The sequence below is a fragment of the Giraffa tippelskirchi genome, chromosome 7 (genome assembly GCF_054371585.1).
Source record: "Giraffa tippelskirchi isolate mGirTip1 chromosome 7, T2T-mGirTip1v1.2.pri, whole genome shotgun sequence".
Classification (NCBI taxonomy): Eukaryota; Metazoa; Chordata; class Mammalia; order Artiodactyla; family Giraffidae; genus Giraffa; species Giraffa tippelskirchi.
In genome coordinates, this window is record NC_137281.1 from 58,724,944 (window position 1) to 58,746,986 (window position 22,043).

General features: G+C 46.0%; 1 protein-coding gene and 1 non-coding gene across 10 annotated transcripts in view; both read left to right on the plus strand.

Moving 5' to 3' along the window:
* The window catches only part of PDPR (pyruvate dehydrogenase phosphatase regulatory subunit), a 44,747-nt gene that overhangs the window by 5,656 nt on the left and 17,048 nt on the right, over window positions 1-22,043 (plus strand). For 3 of the 9 annotated variants that reach the window (XM_081508722.1, XM_081508723.1, XM_081508721.1), the window contains exons 2-10: window positions 7,388-7,739; window positions 9,119-9,252; window positions 12,939-13,020; window positions 13,113-13,276; window positions 14,054-14,175; window positions 14,942-15,059; window positions 16,869-17,018; window positions 19,223-19,415; window positions 20,624-20,748. In XM_081508722.1, coding sequence (XP_081364848.1) covers window positions 7,516-7,739; window positions 9,119-9,252; window positions 12,939-13,020; window positions 13,113-13,276; window positions 14,054-14,175; window positions 14,942-15,059; window positions 16,869-17,018; window positions 19,223-19,415; window positions 20,624-20,748 — 1,312 coding nt within the window. In that variant the 5' untranslated portion in view covers window positions 7,388-7,515. The remainder of the gene's footprint in view (window positions 1-7,387; window positions 7,740-9,118; window positions 9,253-12,938; window positions 13,021-13,112; window positions 13,277-14,053; window positions 14,176-14,941; window positions 15,060-16,868; window positions 17,019-19,222; window positions 19,416-20,623; window positions 20,749-22,043) is intronic. The other 6 variants (XM_081508725.1, XM_081508724.1, XM_081508720.1 and 3 more) reach the window with 4 other exon arrangements.
* LOC145515887 (U6 spliceosomal RNA) lies at window positions 770-876 on the plus strand. Its single transcript, XR_014061097.1, has one exon. It is a non-coding gene; the product is annotated as a U6 spliceosomal RNA (small nuclear RNA).

The following is a 22,043-nucleotide window of genomic DNA, read 5'->3' on the forward strand; positions in this document are numbered from 1 at the left end:
GAAATAGAGGAAAACAATAGAATGGGAAAGACTAGAGATCTCTTCAAGAAAATTAGAGATACCAAGGGAACATTTCATGCAAAGATGGGCTCAATAAAGGACAGAAATGGTATGGACCTAACAGAAGCAGAAGATACTAAGAAGAGGTGGCAAGAATACATAGAAGAACTGTACAAAAAAGATCTTCATGACCCAGATAATCATGATGGTGTGATCACTCACCTAGAGCCAGACATCCTGGAATGTGAAGTCAAGTGGGCCTTAGAAAGCATTACTGTGAACAAAGCTAGTGGAGGTGATGGAATTCCAGTTGAGCTATTTCAAATCCTAAAAGATGATGCTGTGAAAGTGCTGCACTCAATGTGCCAGCAAATCTGGAAAACTCAGCAGTGGCCACAGGACTGGAAAAGGTCAGTTTTCATGCCAGTCCCAAAGAAAGGCAATGCCAAAGAATGTTCAAACTACCGCACAATTGCATTCATCTCACACGCTAGCAAAGTAATGCTCAAAATTCTCCAAGCCAGGCTTCAACAGTATGTGAACCGTGAACTTCCAGATGTTCAAGCTGGTTTTAGAAAAGGCAGAGGAACCGGAGATGAAATTGCCAACATCCTCTGGATCATCAAAAAAGCAAGAGTTCCAGAAAAACATCTACTTCTGTTTTATTGATTACGCCAAAGCCTTTGTATGGATGACAAGAAACTGGAAAATTCTGAAAGAGATGGGAATACCAGACCACCTGACCTGCCTCTTGAGAAACCTGTATGCAGTGCTCGCTTCGGCAGCACATATACTAAAATTGGAATGATACAGAGAAGATTAACATGGCCCCTGTGCAAGGATGACATGCAAATTCGTGAAGCATTCCATATTTTTCCTATATGCAAGGCAGAATAAGAGACACAGATGCATAGAACAGTCTTATGGACTCTGAGGGAGAAGGTGAGGGTGGGACATTCTGAGAGAATAGCGTTGAAACCTGTATATTATCATGTGTGAAACAACACCATTCCAGGTTCGATGCATGAGACAAATGCTCAGGGCTGGGGCAATGGGATGACCCAGAGGGATGGGAGGGGGAGGGAGTTGGGAGGGGGATTCAAGATGGGGAACACATGTAAACCCATGGCTGATTCATGTCAATGTAAGGCAAAAACCACTACAATATTGTAAAGTAATTAGCCCCCAACTAAAATAAATAAGGACTTCCCTGGTGGCTCAGAGGTTAAAGCGTCTGCCTCCAATGCAGGAGACCGGGTTCGATCCCTGGGTCGGGAAGATCCCCTGGAGAAGGAAATGGCAACCCACTCCAGTATTCTTGCCTGGAGAATCCCATGGACGGAGGAGCCTGGTAGGCTACAGTCCATGGGGTCGCAAAGAGTCGGACACGACTGAGCGACTTCACTCACTCACTCAAAATAAATAAACTTATTAAAAAGAAAAAAAAAGAAACCTGTATGCAGGTCAGGAAGCAACAGTTAGAACTGGACATGGAAAAACAGACTGGTTCCAAATAGGAAAAGAAGTACATCAAGGCTGTAAATTGTCACCTTGCTTATTTAACTTATATGCAGAGTACATCATGAGAAATGCTGAGCTGGAGGAAGCACAAGCTGGAATTAAGATTGCCAGGAGAAATATCAATAACCTCAGATATGCAGATGATACCACCTTTATGGCAGAAAGTGAAGAAGAACTAAAGAGCCTCTTGATGAAAGTGAAAGAGGAGAGTGAAAAAGTTGGCTTAAAGCTCAGCATTGAGAAAACTAAGATCATGGCATCCGGTCCCATCACTTCATGGCAAATAGATGGGGAAACAGTGGAAACAGTCGCTGACTTTATTTTTTGGGGCTCCAGAATCACTGCAGATGGTGATTGCAGCCATGAAATTAAAAGACGCTTACTCCTTGGAAGGAAAGTTATGACCAACCTAGACAGCATATTAAAAAGCAGAGACATTACTTTGCCAGCAAAGGTCCGTCTAGTCAAGGCTATGGTTTTTCCAGTGGTCATGTATGAATGTGAGAGTTGAACTATAAAGAAAGCTGAGCACCGCAGAATTGATGCTTTTGAACTGTGGTGTTGGAGAAGACTCTTGAGAGTCCCTTGGACTGCGAGGAGATCCAACCAGTCCATCCTATAGGAAATCAGTCCTGAATATTCACTGGAAGGACTGATGTTGAAGCTGAAACTCCAATACTTTGGCCACCTGATGCAAAGAGCTGACTCATTTGAAAAGACCCTGATGCTGAGAAAGATTGAAGGCGGGAGGAGAAGGGGACGACAGAGGATGAGATGGTTGGATGGTATCACTGACTCAATGGGCATGAGTTTGAGTAAACTCTGGGAGTTGGTGTAGGACAGGGAGGCCTGGGGTGCTGCAGTCCGTGGGGTTGCAAAGAGTCGGACACGACTGAGCGACTGAACTGAACTGAACTTCCACCCATGCTATCACGTTCATTCAGGTGTAGCCAGAAGTATTAGTTATGTTGCAAATTCCAGCTTGTTCTGCCAGCAGGTGATCAAGAGCTAGACTGTTGTCAAGAACTACATTAGCCAAAGAAACGAGAGGGCTTGTCCGATCTGTTCCATCATATAAGCCAACTGATGAGATTTCTCAGTGTTGCTTCATGATAGGTAAAACCTCCTCGTGAAACTGCCTGTCTGATGGCCAGCCCTGCCCCCACTAAGATCACTCCTAGTGCTCTCTGGGTCCAGTGGTGAGCAGGAGTGGTCCTGTTACAGATGAAAATCCCACTTCTCCTTGTAGTCCCTAGACTGTGTGTTCGTTTAAAGTGAACTTTATTAGTGCTGTACCCTGGCTGGAAAAGCACAGGGCCTGGCCAGAGTTCATAACATATGATGGTTTGGGTGTCTGCAGAGGAAGGGATGCAGACCTGAATGTCCGTCTCGCAGTTGTTAAGAGGAGACATCCTTGAAGGACATAACTGTTGTTATGACTTAATAAGGGGACAGCAGACCATTATGTTGATAATGAAGCGGGTAAAGCTCGACAACATTTTGAACAAGATGTTCATGTATGATCCTGCTGAGTGCAGTAGCAAGAATGGCTAATAAGAATCCAACCCACTGCATCATTTAACTTGTCCGTCGATGCTGCCTGCCTTTTTTTATATATAATTGAATTTATTTATTGTTAATTGAAGAATAATTGACTTTACAATATTGTGTTGGTTTCTGCTGAATATCAACATGATTCAGCCATGGTATACCTATGTGCCCTCCGTCATTTATTTATTTGACTGTGGTGCAGTCTCAGCTGCAGCATAGGGGATCTTCAGATCTTCGATGTCATGTGGGATCTTAGTTCCCCGACCAGGGATCCAACCACGCCTCCTGCATTGCAAGGTGGATTCTTAACCACTGGGCCACCAGGGAGGTCCTGATGCTGCCTGTCTTTTGAATAGGTATCTCAGCTCTTCCACTGGCTTTATAGGCGGTTGTTCTTCTCTTGTGACCTGTGGGGTTTCTGGAGGTAAAAGCTTTAACCTGGACAAATGTACCCAGCTAAGATATCCCTTGCTCTTTGACAGCAGTGGGAGTGGTTCAGATTACTTTATAGGGGCCTCTCCATATTGGCATTAGCTGGTCTTGAGAGAACCTTTTTTCAGGGTTTTTGTGTGTGTGTGTGTGTGTGTGTGTGTGTGTTTTGTAATTTTTATTTGTTTACTTTCGGCTACACTGGATCTTCGTTGCATTGGGCGGGCTTTCTCTAGTTGTAGCTGGCAGAGGCTCTCTTGGTTTCAGTGTGTGAGCTTCTCACTGCAGTGGCTTCTCTTGTTGAGGAGTACAGGCTCTAGACATATGGGCTCAGTACTCATGGCTCGTGGGCTTAGAGCTTGGCCTCAGTAGTTGTGGCACATGGGCTTAGTTGCTCTGCAGCATGTGAAATCTTCCTGGACCAGGGATCCAGCCTGTGTTGCCTGCATTGGCAGGTAGATTCTTTTTTTTTTTTTTTTTCATTTTTTATTTTATTAGTTTTGGCAGGCGGATTCTTAACCACTAGACCACTAGGGAAGCCCTGGTCATTTTATTTTTTAAGTGATTAAAATTTTTAAAATTTTCTTTTTATTGGAGTATAGTTAAATTACAATGCTGTGTTAGTTTCAGGTGTACAGAAAGTGGATCTGACATAAATCTCCATTCCTTCTGAGATTCTTTTCTCATGTAGGTTATACAGAATATCAAGTAAAGTTTCCTGTGCTATATACTCAGTCCTTATTAGCTTTATGTAATAGTGTGTGTATGTGAATCCCAATCTCCTAATTTATCCCTTCACCCCACATTCCCCCTTTGCTGCTGCTGCTGAGTCGCTTCAGTCATGTCTGACTCTGTGCGACCCCATAGACGGCAGCCCACCAGGCTCCCCTGTCCCTGGGATTCTCCAGGCAAGAATACTGGAGTGGGTTGCCATTTCCTTCTCCAATGCATGGAAGTGAAAAGTGAAAGGGAAGTCTCTCAGTCGTGTCCGACTCCTAGTGACCCCATGAACTGCAGCCCACCAGGCTCCTCCATCCATGGGATTTTCCAGGCAAGAACACTGGAGTGGGGTGCCATTGCCTTCTCCGACATTCCCCCTTTAGTGACCATAAATTTGATTTCTCGATCTGTGAGTCTGTGTTTTGTAAACAGTTCCCTTGTGTGATTTTAACTTGCTTTTGTGTTAGTTGTGTTTATCTGGCTCGTGCTGGGTCCCCACTGCCGGGAGCAGGGGCTGCGCTCTGGCCGGGGTGCTCACGCTGCCCGTTTTGGTGGCCTCTCGTTACAGAGCTCGTGCTCTAGGGCGCTTGAGCTTCAGCGCTTGCAGTGTGTGCGCTCAGGAGCTGCGACTCCTGGGCTGTCACACACAAGCTCAGTAGTTGTGGTGCCAGGGCTTAGTTGCTCTGAGGCATCAGGGATCTTCCTGGATCTGGGATTGAACCCTTGTCTCCTGTATTAGTGGGCAGATTCTTTACCACTGAGCCTCCAAGGAAGCCCTGTGTCATTTTTAAAATTAAATTCTGCATGTAAATGATATCGTATGGTATGTGTCTTTCTCTGTCTTTATCTTATTTGTCTTACTTCACTTACTATGATAATCTCTAGGTCCATCCATGTTTCTGCAAATGGCATTATTTTGTTCCTTTTAATGGCTGAGTAATATTCCATTCTGTATGCATTATTGTACACGTACATTGTATATGTAGTGTATGTACTACATCATCTTTATCTTTTCCTCTGTCAGTGGACATTTAGGTTGCTTCCATGTCTTGGCTGTTGTAGATAGTGCTCCAAGGAGCACTGGAGTGCATGTATCTCTTTGATTTATAGTTTTCCCTGGATATATGCCCAATAGTGGGATTGCTGGATCCTATGGTAATTCTATATTTAGTTTTTCTAAGGTACCTCCATATTGTTCTCCATAGTGGTGTACCAATTTACATTCACAACAGCAGTATAAGAGGGTTCCCTTTTTCTCCACACCCTCTCCAGCATTTGGTGGTGTAGGTTTTTTGATGATGGCCCTTCTGACTGGTGAGAGGTGATACCTCACTGTAGTTTTGATTTTAATTTCTCTAGTGATAAGTGATGTTGAGTATCTTTTCATGTGTGTTTTTGGCATCTGTTTGTCTTTGGAGAAATGGTGAGGTTTTAAGGGATAGAAATAGAAGGATTGGAGCTGGGGAGCAAATTAGTCCTGTGGCGATGGGCTTACAGCAGGACGAGCTGTGTGGACAACTTTCCATCTTGAGGCAGAGTTTGACAGGGACCTGAGGCACGGTGGGACACAAGGTGGCCAGGATGGCTGGTCCCTGGCTGCCTGGGATTTCTCTTGGGACACGGTCTGTGCCTGCCTCCGTCACGGATCCGAGAGTCCCCTGACGGACGAGCGTCGATACCTTGGCCTTGACGGTTCGGGCTGATGGCGGCGTTGTGGTGGAGGTGGAGGGGTTTGCTCACCACGTGCTGCCCTGATGTCTGCTCGTCGCCCCCTCTGCTCCTAAGGCTTCCTCTTCCTGTGCTTCCGTGACTCTGTGGTCTGCCAGGAGGTCTGTCTTCAGTTTCTTGAAGCTTGAAAAGTTCTCTGTTTTGCCGTTGGGTTAATTCTGTTAAAACCCTGCCTTGGTCATATGCAGCCTGTGGTACTGGACCAAATAGCAGAGTCTCCTTGGTCAGTTCCTGCCACTGCCCAGGGTTCACAGAAGCTGCGGCCTCCAAGCCAGGTCCCTCGGTGTTAAAGTGGGTTCTAGGACTCGTTAATCAATAGACATTCAGCCACAGCTTTCTTGGGAGTCGGGCTGAGACGTGAGAGCGTGAGAACCAGTAGCAGTTTCCTTTGGTGGCTCCTGCGGAGGAGAGCAGGCTGGTCCCTGAGTGGGGTGAGGGTGGGGCGATTGGTGGGAGGGAGTGGGGCTGGGCAGGTGGTCTGCCCACCCCCTCTGTGCTGCTGTGCGCTGGAGGCGGGTCCAGTCCCTGCTCGTGCTCCGGGCACCTCAGAGACGGCAGTCTCAGGCTTGGGCACCAGCTGCTCCGTGTCGCCCGGTGCTGCCTGCTGGGTCTCCGGCTGTTGACTCTGACTGGAACCTTCCACTGTTCTCACACAGGCCCTCACAGCCTCCGTCCGTGTCTGATCCTTCTCGCGCAGTTGTTTAACCCATAGACTTGGCCCTCATCCTTATTTCTCCGTTTTTCCCATTTTAGCATCCAGTTGTTGGCAAACAAGTTCTGTCATCTCTGTTTCCCAAACGATCCAGTCGTTTCTCTGACTCCGCTGCCTCCATCCTCATCTGAGCCACCCTGGCATTTTCCTGAGAACTGCGACAGTTTCCTGGCTCACCTCTGCTCTTCCTGTCCTCCTGGGAGCCTTCTGTGGAGCCAGCCTCATCCTGGAGAAACGGAGCAGCTTGTGTCATCCCCCTGCTTTAGTGTTTTCCTTTGCACTTGGAGTCTGCCCTGCTGCTCATGGTGATCCTGGAGCCCCCGTGTGGTTGGGCTCTGCCCCTCCGGCGCGGCCTCAGGTGGCCCCCTCTCACGTGCTGTGCACACACTGTCCCCTCTTCTGTGCTGACTCCTCAGGCTCCGTCTCTCCAGGCCTTCGCACACGCTGCTGCTTTCCGACCTCCCGTAGCTGGTTCTTTGTCACCCAGGTCTTTTCGGACGTCTCCTCTCTGACTGCCGTACTTTGAGTGTGACCCAGTGACCGTCCTGTTAGCTCTGTAACTTTGTTTGTATATCGGCTGCTTGTGTCTCTGTCTCAGATGTCAGTTGTGTAAAGGCAGGGACGTCCTCGTTTGTCTACACTGCTGTGTTACACCTAGCAGCGTGTCTGGAACTCAGTAAGTCCTGAAACGTTTGCTGAGTGAACAATTACCGTTCTGTGTTTCAGCCTTTTCTCCTTCGTCCTGCGCCCTGAGCACGGTGGAATGACACCCTTGATTTCCTCTGTCTAGTGTGAATTCTTGGGCTCTGCTGCTTGGCTGAGTGGGAGCACGGCCCCCGTTGCTGACAGACGTGATGCTGCACCGGTTGCTGTCGGTGGTCCGAGGACCGGGAAGCCGCCGAGGATGGCGGAAGGGCTCCTTGGCCAGAGGCAGCGCATCAGCGGCCGCGGCACCGCCTGTGGCCCTGCCCGCCCAGGCGCAGGTGGTCGTCTGTGGCGGTGGAATCATGGGCACGTCCGTGGCCTATCACCTCTCCAAGATGGGGTGGAAGGATGTCATCCTTCTGGAGCAGGGCAGGTAGGACTCCAGCTGGCCATGGCTTGGGGCTCTGCTGCTCTGGGCTTCCTTCATCTCTGTCATCTCAGTAATGCTCACCCACCAATAGCTAACCTAAATGTCACTAAGTAGCATACTGCTGCTGCTGCTGCTGCTAAGTCACTTCAGTCGTGTCTGACTCTGTGCGACCCCATAGACGGCAGCCCACCAGGCTCCGCCATCCCTGGGATTCTCCAGGCAAGAACACTGGAGTGAGTTGCCATTTCCTTCTCCAGTGCATGAAAGTGAAAAGTGAAAGGGAAGTCGCTCAGTTGTGTCCAACTCTTCGCAACCCTATGGACTGCAGCCTACCAGGCTCCTCCGTCCATGGGATTTTCCAGGCAAGAGTACTGGAGTGGGTTGCCATTGCCTTCTCCAAAGTAGCATGAGTAAATTACAAAAATGAAATCTTTGAGACTTTGTTTTGTGATGCCTAATATTCCTGTTTTCTGGTTTTCAGAGATTGGGACGTAACAAGTACATAAAGGATGTATTTATTTCTGGTTTAAAGTAAATCTTACCATCTTGCTCTGTTTGTTGTATTAATTCAGCAATAAATACTGTGACTCAGGTGCTTCTTCTGTGAGCTGAAATGAAATTGGCTATATTCTGTCTTATTTCTGTTCCTTTTCTTTGATTATTTTAGAAAGCTTTAGATGTACAGAACAGTTACAATGATAGTGCAGAGTTACCATATACCTCACATCCAGGTTCATCTATTATTAACATTTTCTATAAGGATTAATGTTTCAGTTAATGAGCCAGTATTGATACATTATTTTAAACTAAAGTTGATGCTTTATTTCCCCTAGTGTCCTTTTTCTGTTCCAGGCTTTTGTTCCCTGCCACAAATTGGACTTCATTCTAAATTCTGAATAGGTGACACATTTACGTAGTTCAAAATTGAAAATGTGTAAAAGAGTACATAGGGAAAAGTCTCCTTCTGCTCCTTAACCTCTAACTACAAGTTTCCCTCACTGGAAGTGAGTTAAGTTCCTTAGGTACCATTCCAGATAATCCTCTCCATATATAGTCAAATAAGTGTTGGTAGGTGTGTATGCGGGTATCTGGAGATTCATTTATTTTTTCCCCTTTTTCATACAAGTGACAGCATACCCTAAATAGTTTTCCTCACCTGACTCTTCATTAGAGTTGCTCCGTTAGGATTGGTCCATGAAAGTGTTCTTTTTTTTTTTTTTTTTTAATGTTGTATAGGTGAAATTCCAAAATTTTAAATCATTCTTATGTTGATAGACAGTGAGGTTGATTCCATCTTTGGCTGTTGCAGCAGTGGTGTAATGAGGAACCTTGAACTTGCTGTGTTCACTGACATATGCGTCTCCTAACAATCTGTCCCGCAGGCTGGCTGCTGGCTCTACGAGGTTCTGTGCTGGCATCCTAAGCACTGCCAGGCACTTGGCCATCGAGCAGAAGATGGCAGATTATTCTAACAAACTCTACCGTCAGTTAGAGCAAGAAACGGGGATCCAAACAGGTAAGCAGGTAATCTAGACCTTTACTCAGTACTCTGTTCGGTGCTGCACCAAGTTGGCCTGTTGATCTGGTAATTCAGATTTGAGTTTCAGTCCAGGCTTTGCCACTTGTCAGGGTCTGACCTTGGGCAAGTCTCTTAGGTTGTTGCACTGTCTTCACTTTGCTTATCTGTAGATTGAGTGTCTTCAATCAGTATCCTAGCTCCTTTTCAGATTCTGTTATTCTTATGAAGTGAAAATCTTCCTGGGCCATTTCCTATATATTCTGCTCATCAAAGTATAAGTGGCAACACTTGGTGCCTCAACTTCAGGTACTTGGTGGTTAAATCATAGCTTGACCCACCCAAATATCGATACTTAAGGGTATTTCTAACTATAAAGCACATACATGTGTTTCTCCTTACCTGTGTAATTAGGGGAGTAAGGACACAGACTATAAGCCACTTATTGGAGTAAGTAGGAACTGTCCCAAGAGCAGGAAGATGAATCTGAGACCATGGTCCCATGTGGCAACAAGGTAGAAAGAAAGTCTAGTACTTTGTTGTAAGGTGATGTGTTAGCAAGAAGCCCAGAGTCAAACCTAGTTTCATTGCTGATGAAGCAGCTTGGTGACCACAGTACTGTTAGGGGATGGTGAGGCCTGGTGATGACGTCAGGACAGGGCCTATGTGAGGGATACTCTTTTGCAGACCTTGTGTCATTCAAATCACAGATATATCAAGATTAATGCTGACAAAGGATGGTAGCTTTTATTTTTGCCAACTGAAGTATAACCTTATTTGTAAATTGTAACTTGAAAATTGATTTTCTAGTAACTTAAACATGGTAGACATGGACCTAACTGTATTTCAGTCTTTTTTGGATGGATTTAATTTAATGACAAGGTACTTGAATCAGGCAATAACCAGGGTTTGGGTCAGAAGAGGGTCCACACAACAGACCCAGAGTGGGGACTACTGACTCCTGGTCATTTGGTTTGGTTATTCGTGCTTTGCTGAGCCTGCATGCCTCAGTTGTTAAGATTCCAGAGGGATTGGGGCTGCAGGCTTCTTTTCTGGAAGATAACTGAGTCTAGCTTTTGTTCTGGGTCACCGTCTAGAACCCCTTGTTGGGCCTGATCTCTCCCTGGCGCCTGTGGGGCAGTGAGGAAGTCAGGCAACCAAGAGTAAGGGCACCCCCTCGGTCTGTCACCCCCATTGCAGTCCACTGGCACCGCAGTGAGAGGCGACTCCGGGGCTTCCCTGATGGAGATCCTGTTGTCCAGCAGAATGGACGGGTGTGCACTCCCAAAACCACTGTCATTCAGCGGACTCCTTTGAGACAGTAAATAAATGACATCTGTGCAGCCTAGGTTTTTTTTTTTTTTTGGCCATGCAGCATACAGGATCTTAGTTTTCCAGCCAGGGGTCAGACTTTCCCCCACCACCCTGCAATGAAAGTGCAGAGATTTAACAACCACTGGACCACCAGGGAAGTCCCAAAACCTAGATTTAATGGTACCATATAATAAGCTAATCTTCTGAAAATAGTTCATTCACATGAGGTGTATGTTAACTGCTTTCAACTCAGAGTTACTGGGTCACTTCAAGAGTCCTCATTATACAAAATTAGCTTCTGCAGTGCTGCTTTTGTACCTGATAAAATTTTTGTCAGGTGACTGAATGTGATAATCTAAAAGTTTTAATAGTCTTCTGAAAGTATTTCATGTATTATTTGACCTTATAATAAGGATGGCTCATTCTTTTACAGTTGAAAAACCTAGATGCAGGTAGATTAAGCCACTTTACCAAGTTGATGACCAATTAATTTTTAACAATACTTTGTGGGTTATAAGGAACTTTTAGAAGGTTTTAAATATATGTAATAAATCATTATGATAAATGTGAATAATACAGAAATATAAAAAGAAAAAGTCAAGCTCCCCACTGAATACCCACCAAAAGGTTACCACTCTGTGGTTTGTTCATGTGTACTTTTTTTTAACCAAAATGAGATTGTATTAAGCATATCTGTACCTTCTTTTTTCCACTTAATATCTTGCACAAAACTATGCGTGTATAAAATTGATGAAGCCCACACACAGGAGTATTAAGTAGATGTAAAAAGGAGGAGGAAGATGTCTATGAACTGCTATGAAATGATCTCTGGGATACATTGTTAAGTGAGAAAACCAAGATGTTAAAAGCTATATAAAATGTACTGCTTTTGTATAAGAACTAAGAAGAAATAAGAAAATAGACATTTTTTTTGCAAATAAATAATAGGAAAGATAAACCAGAAAGTACTGAGGTTGGCTGGGCTTCCCTGGAAGATCTGCAGTGAAGAGTCTGCCGGCCAAGGCAGGACACCAGAGTCCAATCCTGGGTCGGGAAGACCCCCTGGAGAAGGAAACGGCAACCCACTCCAGTGTTCTTGTCTGGGAAATCCCGGACAGAGGAGCATGGAGGGCTACAGTCCATGGGGTTGCAAAGAGGCAGACATGACATAGCAACTAAACAACCACAACTGAGGCAGCTTACCTCCAGAGTAAGTGGGAAACACGGTGCATAGTGGGGAAATGGGGGGTAGTTGATATTTCTGGCTTAACTCTGTGTAGTTTTGACTTTTAGGATGATTTGAACATTCTCCATACTCAAATATAAAATAAAACTATCAGAATGGGAGGGAACCAACAGTGGAATACTAGCAGAAATAACCTACTTGCATTTCATATGAATAACAGCTTTATTATGGGGGAGAAAAGAACAAACTCTGAGACTTCTGACCATAGTGTTTAACTCTACCTTCAGTCGAAGACAGGAGGAAATGTGAACATTGACCTGTAATTAGCAAGTTCTTTTTCACAGGGGTATAAACATTTTTGCTTTCTGTGTATCCTAGGACAGAGTAAAGGAATAAATGTGGATATGTCTGATACTTAGAAAAACAGGCTCTGAAATGATCATGACGGTATTTCCATTTTAAAAAAACACCTGATTGATTCAAGCTTTTCTTCATAAGAACTAATAAGACATTGCATTCTGGGAAAATTGTCATTGACTCAGGTGTCGTAGTGGTCACATCCAGTACGTTGACTGCAAACAGCAGGAATCCACCGGGGCTAACCTGGGCAACAGGGAGCTTCTGGAAGGCCACTGGGGCCTGTGGAGTGGGAGGAGGCTGCCAGCTGGAGGCAGGGTGGAGGCCGGGTGGTGAGGACCCAGTCCCTCAGCTGGAAGAGGAGTGGGCTGGCCAGGACGCTGCTGCTCCTGAGATGAGATGAGGGACCTCCACCTTCTCTCCTTGCTCAAGACCCAGTATTCCAGGAGGTCAGATCGGCTGAGCGTAGGTCACAGGCCTGCTGGCTGTACTGAGGGGAGCCATCACCACGGTTACATTCCCACCAAGGACCGGAGGAGAAATTACCTAAAGGAGTCTGATTACCTAAAGGAGTGAAGGAGGGATGGGTCACAGTTACTTCTCCTCCTAAGGACGGTTGTTCAGCCATGCTGACCTTCATCTCTGGTGTGAGAGTGACTTTATGTACGTGAGACTCTCGTTTGAGCCTCACAAAGCTGTGAGCTGAGCCTGTGTGGGTGGTGGCAGTCCAGGACTCCTCGCGGGCCGTCCGCTTTACAGTCCGGTGGGCTCCCACTGTGCCCCCGCAGGTGGCCCGGTCTGTCTCAGTTTGGGCTGCTTTTCCTTCCAGGTTACACTAGGACGGGCTCCATCTTTCTGGCCCAAACTCAGGACCGGCTCATCTCCCTGAAGCGCATCAACTCGAGGCTGAAGTACGTATGCGGCTAGAGCCCGTCCCAACTTGCTGTCAGCTGCCCTCTGCGGAGGCCGGGGGATGTCATTGTGCCCCTGTGTTCTGTGCCAGTGTCATAGGCATCCCCTGCGAGATCATCTCCCCCAAGAAAGTGGCCGAGCTGCACCCTCTGCTCAACGTGCACGACCTGGTGGGGGCCATGCACGTCCCCGAGGACGCGGTGGTGTCCTCCGCCGACGTGGCACTCGCCCTGGCCAGTGCTGCCTCCCAGAACGGTGAGTGGGCGCGGAGTGAGGAACGACGGGGTCGTCTCAGGAGAGCAGCTCGCCGTCAGCAGGGGTGCAGGCCAGTTTCTGCAGTGGAACTACGGCTCGGCTCTGCGTCTTTGTCTCAGCGCAGTACCTGTCAGCACACAGTTTCCCTCAGGGCCACGTTTTTCTTGTTAAATGTTCTAGGCACTGCCTTCCGTCCTGCTTAGAGCATTCTAGGTATAAGGGCCTTTTTCCCTCCACAGGACTTCAGAAGCTCTAAGGCTGGCACACGCCTTGGGGATTTAATGCACAGCTGGGGTCATGTCCCGGGGTTGGAATGAACGAGGGGAAGGCTAATCCGTGGTGTTGTCTGCTCTGGATGAACTGGTTTGTGGTGTGAGTCGATCAGGATTGAGGAGGCCCTGTGGCACTGTTTCTCTCCTGCTCCTTTTATGATCCCTGAATTTTTGTTTGGCTGTGCCATGCCCCTTGTGGGCCTTCGATTCCCAGCCAGGGATGGAACCCAGGCCCCCTGCAGTGGAAGCGTGGACCCGAACCACCGGACCGCCAGGGAAGTCCCATGATCCCTGAAATTCGAATATGTACTTCAGTTGGCCTGGTATTTTCAGTCTTGGGTAAGGCCCATTACTACCATCTCAGGATGTGGGTCCAAAAGCGTTTTGGATTCTAAAGTTAAAGCATGGACCTGGCCTTTGCAGTGTTTGTTGAGAATCTGCTGCAAATGCCTGACTCTGAGACAGCAGATGACGACTCCCCAACTCTGTGTTTACCTTGGGACAGGTGTTCAGATCTATGACCGGACAAGTATTCTTCATATTATGGTCAAAAAAGGTCAAGTCACCGGTGTGGAGACAGACAAAGGACAGATCCAGTGCCAGTATTTTGTCAACTGTGCTGGTCAGGTAGGTTAGTGACAAGACTGGGTCACTGACTTTCTTATTTAACTTTTGTCTCCAGGATTCTGGGGCACAGATGTAAGGCTAGTTTTCTGATGGACTAAGCAGGCGTCTGGGACACACTGTTTCTCGTTTGGCCGGGAAAACTCGGCATTCCCCCCCTCCAAATGGGAAGCCTGCCCTTGCCCCTCGTGTAGAAGCTGGGCGACCTTCCCCCCCTCCTCCCCAGTTGAGGGGCACCCCCTGCTCAGGGAGGCCTGGAGAGAGTCAGCGTGGACAGCAGTCAGTCCTTGGTCGGGTCTGTGTGGTGGTTCGTGTCATCCCACCACCCAGCAGATGAGCGTGGGGTGTTGCGGTGTCGGGAGCGTGGGTTCCGTGTCCAGGACACTAAAGCCTGCAGCTCTGAGCGCAGATTGGTCCCTTGCCTCCCCCCCAGTCTTAAGGGCACCCGGGAGGACTTTCCGCCACATGGAGGTCTTCATGGTTGGTGTTTGGGGTTCGTAGTTGAGGCCAGCGTTTTGTTCGAAGGGCCTCACTGGCTCCCCACGAGCTCCTCTTCCGAGCTGGTGAATCTGTCTTCTCTGCTCCCCCGGTACAGTGCTGCTCCCCTCTGAAAACGTTAGGAACTAAAGCTGGAAGGCGGCTTCCCACAGCTGACGCGGGAGCGGGAGCGCACAGGAGCCACTGCAAATGGCGCTCGTCTCAAGAGACTGCACTTGCTCACGAGTCTTTCTGTTCCTCTCCACCCACCCACCCCTGTGTCCGTCTGTAGTGGGCATACGAGCTGGGTCTGTGCAGCGAGGAGCCGGTCAGTATCCCGTTACATGCCTGCGAGCACTTCTACCTTCTGACTCGCCCCTGGGAGACCCCTCTGCCGAGCAGCACACCAAGTGAGGACTTGCGCTTTGTTTTTACTCTTGTCTCCTCACCCCTGTTCTGTCCTCTGCCAAGAAAGGCTTTCTGCTGAGGACAGACTGCGCCCAGAAGAGTCTTTTCACTTTTTTTCTGGAGCATGTTACAGGGAGGTGGATCCCGTTCTAACTTGACTTGAATGTCTCTTTATGAAAGGAGGGCCAAAGTGGGCGTGCCGTTTGAGCAGGTTTGTTTCTTTCTTTGCAAGCTAACTGTAGTCCCAGACAGAGGTCTGAATTGCGCATGTTTGGAGTGTAACCTAGAGTTGACCTAATGCTACCCATTGTGCAGATGTCACAGGTAAGCTCTAAACTCAGCTGTTCAGTGACTCCCAGCGCTGTAGGGAGGGTTCAGTGCCACTTGACGTCTCCATCCCTAAAGTGGGCTCTGCAGCCCCCTCTGTCAGGCTTCCGTGTGGCATAGTGGCAGTTATGTGGTTTGATTTTAAGAACTAGTCAAAAGTTTCTAGGTAAGTGACTGGTATGGGGTAAAGCCTTTGACTGTGTGGATCACAATAAACTGTGGAATATTCTGAAAGAGATGGGAATACCAGACCATCTGACCTGTCTCTTGAGAAACCTGTATGCAGGTCAGGAAGCAACAGTTTGAACTGGACATAGAACAACAGACTGGTTCCAAATAGGAAAAGGAGCACGTCAAGGCTGTATATTGTCACCCTGCTTATTTAACTTATATGCAGAGTACATCATGAGAAACGCTGGGCTGGAAGAAACACAAGCTGGAATCAAGACTGCCGGGAGAAATATCAATAACCTCAGATGTGCAGATGACACCACCCTTATGGCAGAAAGTGAAGAAGAACTAAAGAGCCTCTTGATGAAAGTGAAAGAGGAGAGTGAAAAAGTTGGCTTAAAGCTCAACGTTCAGAAAACTAAGATCATGGCATCTGGTCCCATCACTCCATGGGAAATAGATGGGGAAACAGTGTCAGACTTTATTTTTTTGGGCTCCAAAATCACTGCTGATGGTGATTGCAGCCATGAAATTAAAAGATGCTTACCCCTTGGAACGAAGGTTATGACCAACCTAGAGTGCATATTTAAAAGCAGAGACATTACTTTGCCAACAAAGGTCCGTCTAGTCAAGGCTCTGGTTTTTCCAGTGGTCATGTATGGATGTGAGAGTTGGGTGGTGAAGAAAGCTGAGTGCTGAAGAATTGATGCTTTTGAACTGTGGTGTTGGAGAAGACTCTTGAGAGTCCCTTGGACTGCAAGGAGATCCAACCAGTCCATCCTAAAGGAGATCAGTCCTGGTCGTTCATTGGAAGGACTGAAGTTGAAGCTGAAACTCCAATACTTTGGCCACCTCATGCGAAGAGTTGACTCATTGGAAAAGACCCTAATGCTGGGAATGATTGAGGACAGGAGGAGAAGGGGACGACAGAGGATGAGATGGTTGGATGGCATCACCGACTCATTGGACATGGGTTTGGGTAAACTCCGGGAGTTGATGATGGACAGAGAGGCCTGGCGTGCTGTGATTCATGGGGTCGCAAAGAGTCGGACACGACTGAGTGACTGCACTGAACTGAACTGAATCTGAAAAACAGTCTCCACCGTAAATCTGGAAGGAGCATCCTTGCCCATGACTGGGAAAAGTATTTTAAATCTAATGAATGCTTGCGGGTACTGAATGCTGCCTGGTTAATAAGGGCAATTTTAGGTGTTTTTGTTTAACTTCTTTTTCTGTCTATGCGGACAGCTGGCTTGCTTCTAAACCCTGTCTTCTCTTCTATTCCCCACCCCCTTGTCATTTTTCCCTCTCAGCTGTTGTAGATGCTGATGGAAGAATTTATATTCGGAGCTGGCAGGGTGGCATCCTGTCAGGGGGCTTTGAGAAAAACCCAAAACCAATTTTCACTGAAGGCAAGAACCAGCTGGAGATTCAGAATCTGCAGGAAGACTGGGATCATTTTGGTATGTAAATTAGATTTTAACATGAGTGCCTTATATTTGTCTAAGATGTTATACATTAAGGCCTTTTCAGGAACACAGGCATATCTCATTTTATTGTGCTTCGCAAATACTGAGTTTTTTCAATAAATTGAAGGTTTGTGGCAAACGCTGCATTGAACAAGTCTATTGGCACCATTTTCTAACAGCATTTTCCGACTTTGCATTTCTTGAATTTTGGTAATTACAGTAATACTTCAGACTTTTTCACTGTTATGTGTTATTGGATCTGTGATTTGTGATCTGTGTATTTCTTCAGTGATCTATCTATTGTATTAATGATCTATCTGTTGTATCAGTGATCTATCTATTGCAAAAGGTAGGATTCACTGAAGGTTCGGATAATAGCATATTTTAGCAGTAAGACTTTTTTTTACTTTTTTATAGTTGTAATAATATACTGAAGTCTGAGTGGAAATTGTGTTTAATGGCTTTTTTGAGATAAAATTGATGTACAATATACAAGTTTCATGTGTACAGACAATATAGCAGTTCTCAATTTTTAAAGGTTATGTTCCATTAATAGTTATGAAATACTATATTCTGTGTTGTACAATACATCCTTGTAGCTTATTTATTTCATACCTAATACTTTGTACCTCTATACCCCCTCCCGTTATCTCTTCCCTTCCCACTTCCCTCTCCCACTGATAACCACAAGTCTGTATCCGTGTTTTTTCTGTTATATTCACTAGTTTGTTTTCTTTTTAGATTCCACATATAGGTGATAACATACAGTATTTGTCTTTCTCTGACTCATTTCACTAAACATATTACCTTTCAAGTCTGTCCATGTTGCAAGTGGCAAAAAAAAATTTTAATGGCTGAATAGCAGTCCATTGTATATATATACCACATCTGTTGATGGACACTTAGGTTGCTTGTATATCTGGCCAAGTATTTTTTAATTTACATTTTTTGGTATGTATATTGGTATTGTGTTTTTGCTCTTTTTTGTTTTTGGTGTTTTTTTCCCCCACAAGGCTTGCAGTATTTTAATTTCCTGACCAGCTATTGAACTCCGTCCACACACCAGTGAAAGTGTGGAGTCCTAACCACTGGACTGCCAGGGAATATCCTGTCCATTGGTTTTTTAGACATAATTCTATTGAACATATAATACAATATAATTTTTATATGCACTGTAACATAATTTTTATATGCACTGAGGGAACCAAAACATTCACAGTATTCACTTTATTATAGTAGTCTAGAACCAAATCAAGGTATACCTGTGGTTCCTTATTTTATCTTTGTAACAACCCCATTTGGTTGTCCACAGAGGTTGTCTGGTCTAAGGATACAGTTACTGGCAAGCTGATTCAGAGACCTAAAATTAAAATCTTGGTTAATTTTGCTGTCTCACTTTTTTACCTAAACTCATTGCTGAAATTTTAGGCTAGGAGGAAACCTACTCTTTTTTGGGGGGGAAACCTTCTTTTGATATGACTTCATTTAAGATGAAAGAGAATTTTTGAAAGCAAAATTGTTAATATGTTCTTTTACTCAATTTTTAAACAATTTTAATTTATTTAATAGGCAATATAATCATGTAATTCCAAATTCAAAAGGTATGAAAGGGTCTGTCATGAAGAGTGGCCTTTCTTCCATTTGAACTTAATTTCTTTTTTCCTTAATTTGGGGAAATTTCAGACTTTTACAAGTGGAGAGAATAACATACAGACGTTCCAGGTCCCTGCCAGCCGGCTTTAGTCTGGCTTCATCTTGATCCCTGTCCCACTGGATCTTTCCCGGGTGATGGACTGACTTTAAAACAAGCTGAGGATCTGCCTTTTGCAGCTGTTAGAACATAGGAAAACACTGCCTTTTATCGCATCTCTCTTTGGGAGCCTTTTAATTAAGAGCTTTTGTGCTACCACTGATGCCTGTAAGATTTTATTTGGGGGCCACACATAGTATCTGCTCTTCCATAGCCCCTTTCCTTTCTACAGAGTATCTTTTTTCTCCGTCTTTATGACAAGAACTTTGTAGGGATGTCCCGTAATTCCACCAAGGTTTCTGCTTCTGATAGATGGCCCAGTGGGCTCTTCTCAGAAAACCTCCCCAAGACACTTTGGGAGAGGAGAGGGAGGCAAGGCGGGTAAGGGGAAGGCAGTTTTGAGTCCCCTCAAGCTGAGGACTGGGTTTGGGTCTGTTGTGTCGCTCAGAGCCCCTGCTGAGTTCCCTGCTGCGTCGGATGCCACAGCTGGAGACTCTGGAGATTGTGAAGTTGGTGAACTGCCCCGAGACCTTCACCCCTGACATGAGGTGCATCATGGGCGAGTCTCCCTCAGTGCGGGGCTACTTTGTCCTGGTGGGAATGAACTCTGCAGGCCTTTCGTTTGGTGGAGGAGCTGGAAAGTAAGTCTTTCCCATGCACACTCGGCTTGCTGGGGTTCCTCCTTTCTTCTTGTTCACATGGTCTGTGATGTACTTAGTCCAGCATGTTTGTAGTAAGAGGACGACACCTGTCCGTAGAGAGCTGTCCCCATAAAGGTACTCACCCCTTGCTGCAGGCACGTCACTGTACAGAATGTGTTTGGAACCCCTCTTTTGGAGTTAGCCTGGGAACCAGTGGGATGTTCGTCTGTACTTCTTCAGTCATAACAAATGTTGGTCCTTTGAATGTGTTTATTTGAGTTTGGAAGTAGTGATGGTGAGTGGAGTAGAAGATCGTGCTGATCACATAAGTTTCTATTTTAAAATTTGGTACTAATAAAAATAAAGCCAGTGTCGAAAGGACAAATACTTTACAATTCCACCTGTGTGAATACATAAGAGTAGTACAGTTCATAGAGACAGACGTAGAATGGTGGTTGATGGGGGTGCAGGGGGTGGTCTCTGTTTACTGGATATAGTTTGTTTGGGAAGTGAAAAGAATTCTGGAGGTGAAGGGTGGTGATCATTACAGACAGTTTGAAAATACTTACCATCCCTGATGTATATACTTGTAAATGGTTAAGATGGTAAATTTCATATTGTCTGTATTTTACCATGGTTTTTTAAAATTTTTAATTAACTGACCAGTAAGTATACTTGGGTGAAGTGTAGAATGGCTCTGAAGACAATTATGGAACAGAAGTTACCAAAACTGTTTGCAACAAACGTGATACAGCCATGTAACTGTATAACCTCCTCCTGAGGTGACTGTTTTACAGGGGAAAAAAAAACCATCAAAATATATAGAGTACATTTGTATGTTTATTTTAGTCTTATTTCTTCATGTGTGTGTACTAAGTCACTTTAGTCATGTCTGACTCTGCGACTCTACAGACTGTAGCCCGCCAGGCTCCTCTGTCCATGGGATCTCCCAGGCAAGAGTACTGGAGTGGGTTGCCATGCCCTAATACTTCCCAGGCATCTTATCATTAGTGTTCTTGTCCTCATGGTGGTCTTGTGAGAGCAGTAGATGGATCTCATTTGCTTCTTCTGGAAGTTAAGGGAATTAGATAATCGCTTAGCCAGTCTTGACAAGACAGGGTCTTTCGATCCTGTTGGTGCTTGAGTCCTAGTCCAGCACTGAAAGTGTCACTGTGCTGAGAGGCCTGGCAACTTCCCCCTTTACGCAGGTACCTTGCCGAGTGGATGGTGCACGGCTACCCCTCAGAAAACGTCTGGGAACTGGATCTGAAGCGGTTTGGAGCCCTCCAGAGCAGCCGAACCTTCCTGCGCCACCGTGTCATGGAGGTCATGCGTGAGTGAAGCTGCGTCCCCACTGCCACTCACTGCAGGCGTCTGACTGGCTCTGTCTCCACAGGAGCAGATTCTTCCTCGGTTCTTCAGTAATCACTTCAAGTTGGGCTTCTGGTGTTAGACCGTTTCAGGCCTGTGTTGGGGGCATTATGTCCCATGACATTTAAGAACTGTTTTGTTCAGTGTGTTGTATAGTACTTACCTCCATGACCAAGAAAGTGGACTAGGACGTACAGGTGGTAACTCCTTCTGACAGGAAGCAGCAGCTTCTTGAACATTCTCATCATTGCCTTCTTTTCACTTTGCTTTTGTGTCACAATGAATGCTTGAACTCCCCACTTGGTCTTTGAGATCATGGTTTGCTTTCCAAGACAGAGAATCTGTCACGTTAGTCTCAAAGCGTAAGTGACTCTCATCATTAACCCACCATATGCTCACCAGATAGGAAACCACTTCTCATGTAAATACCAGACATGCATTCCTGCTTTCTCTTTGTTTTTGCTTCTGACTTTGAAGGATTACTACCTTGTCTTGGCTTTTTATTTCCCAGTGAGCCCTATAGAGATGCTTTAAAAATATATACATATCTGTATATAGTTTGTTTCTGTTTGGCTGTGCTGGGTGCTCGGTGCCACGTGCAGGCTCTTCTCAGCTACGGCAGGGAGGGCCACTCTGCTGTGGCACACGGGCTTCCCGTTGCAGTGGCTTCTCTCTTTGTGGAGCACAGACTCCAGGCCACACCGGCTTCAGTGGTCATGGTGCATGGGCTGGTAGCAGTATGTGTAACTGCGCAAATCATAATGAAGCTTGAGCTTCTTGACGATACAGCACTTTTGGGGCCCTTCTCTGATTCTCATGAGTTGGAAGTTTCAGGCATGGTAGAAAACGGGGAATTGGAAGGTAGAACCTAAAGCTCAGAAGAGATTTGGACTCTTGAAAGAGTTCAGAGAGGCCAGCATGGCTTCCTTCTGCCTCAGCGATTTACCTCTTGTTTGGCCTCGTGTGAAGTCCAGTCTTCTCTCTGGAAGAGACTAAAGATCATACTCTTTCTGGATATTTTTACTTATTACTGTTGCAGATTGGACATTAGGAGAAGTGAATTCTTCCCCTAGCTTTGCTATGTAAAAATGTCAGTGGGACAATACCGTGGAACCTGTCAGGTTCCAGACCCACCACATCAAGTACACTGTGTGCCCTTTTGCTTCAGAAATGGTTAAATACTAGGACAAGTGTGTGACAGGTCTGAGACTCCAACAACATAGGCACTGGAAAGAAGCAGGTGCCAGTTTTTCATAC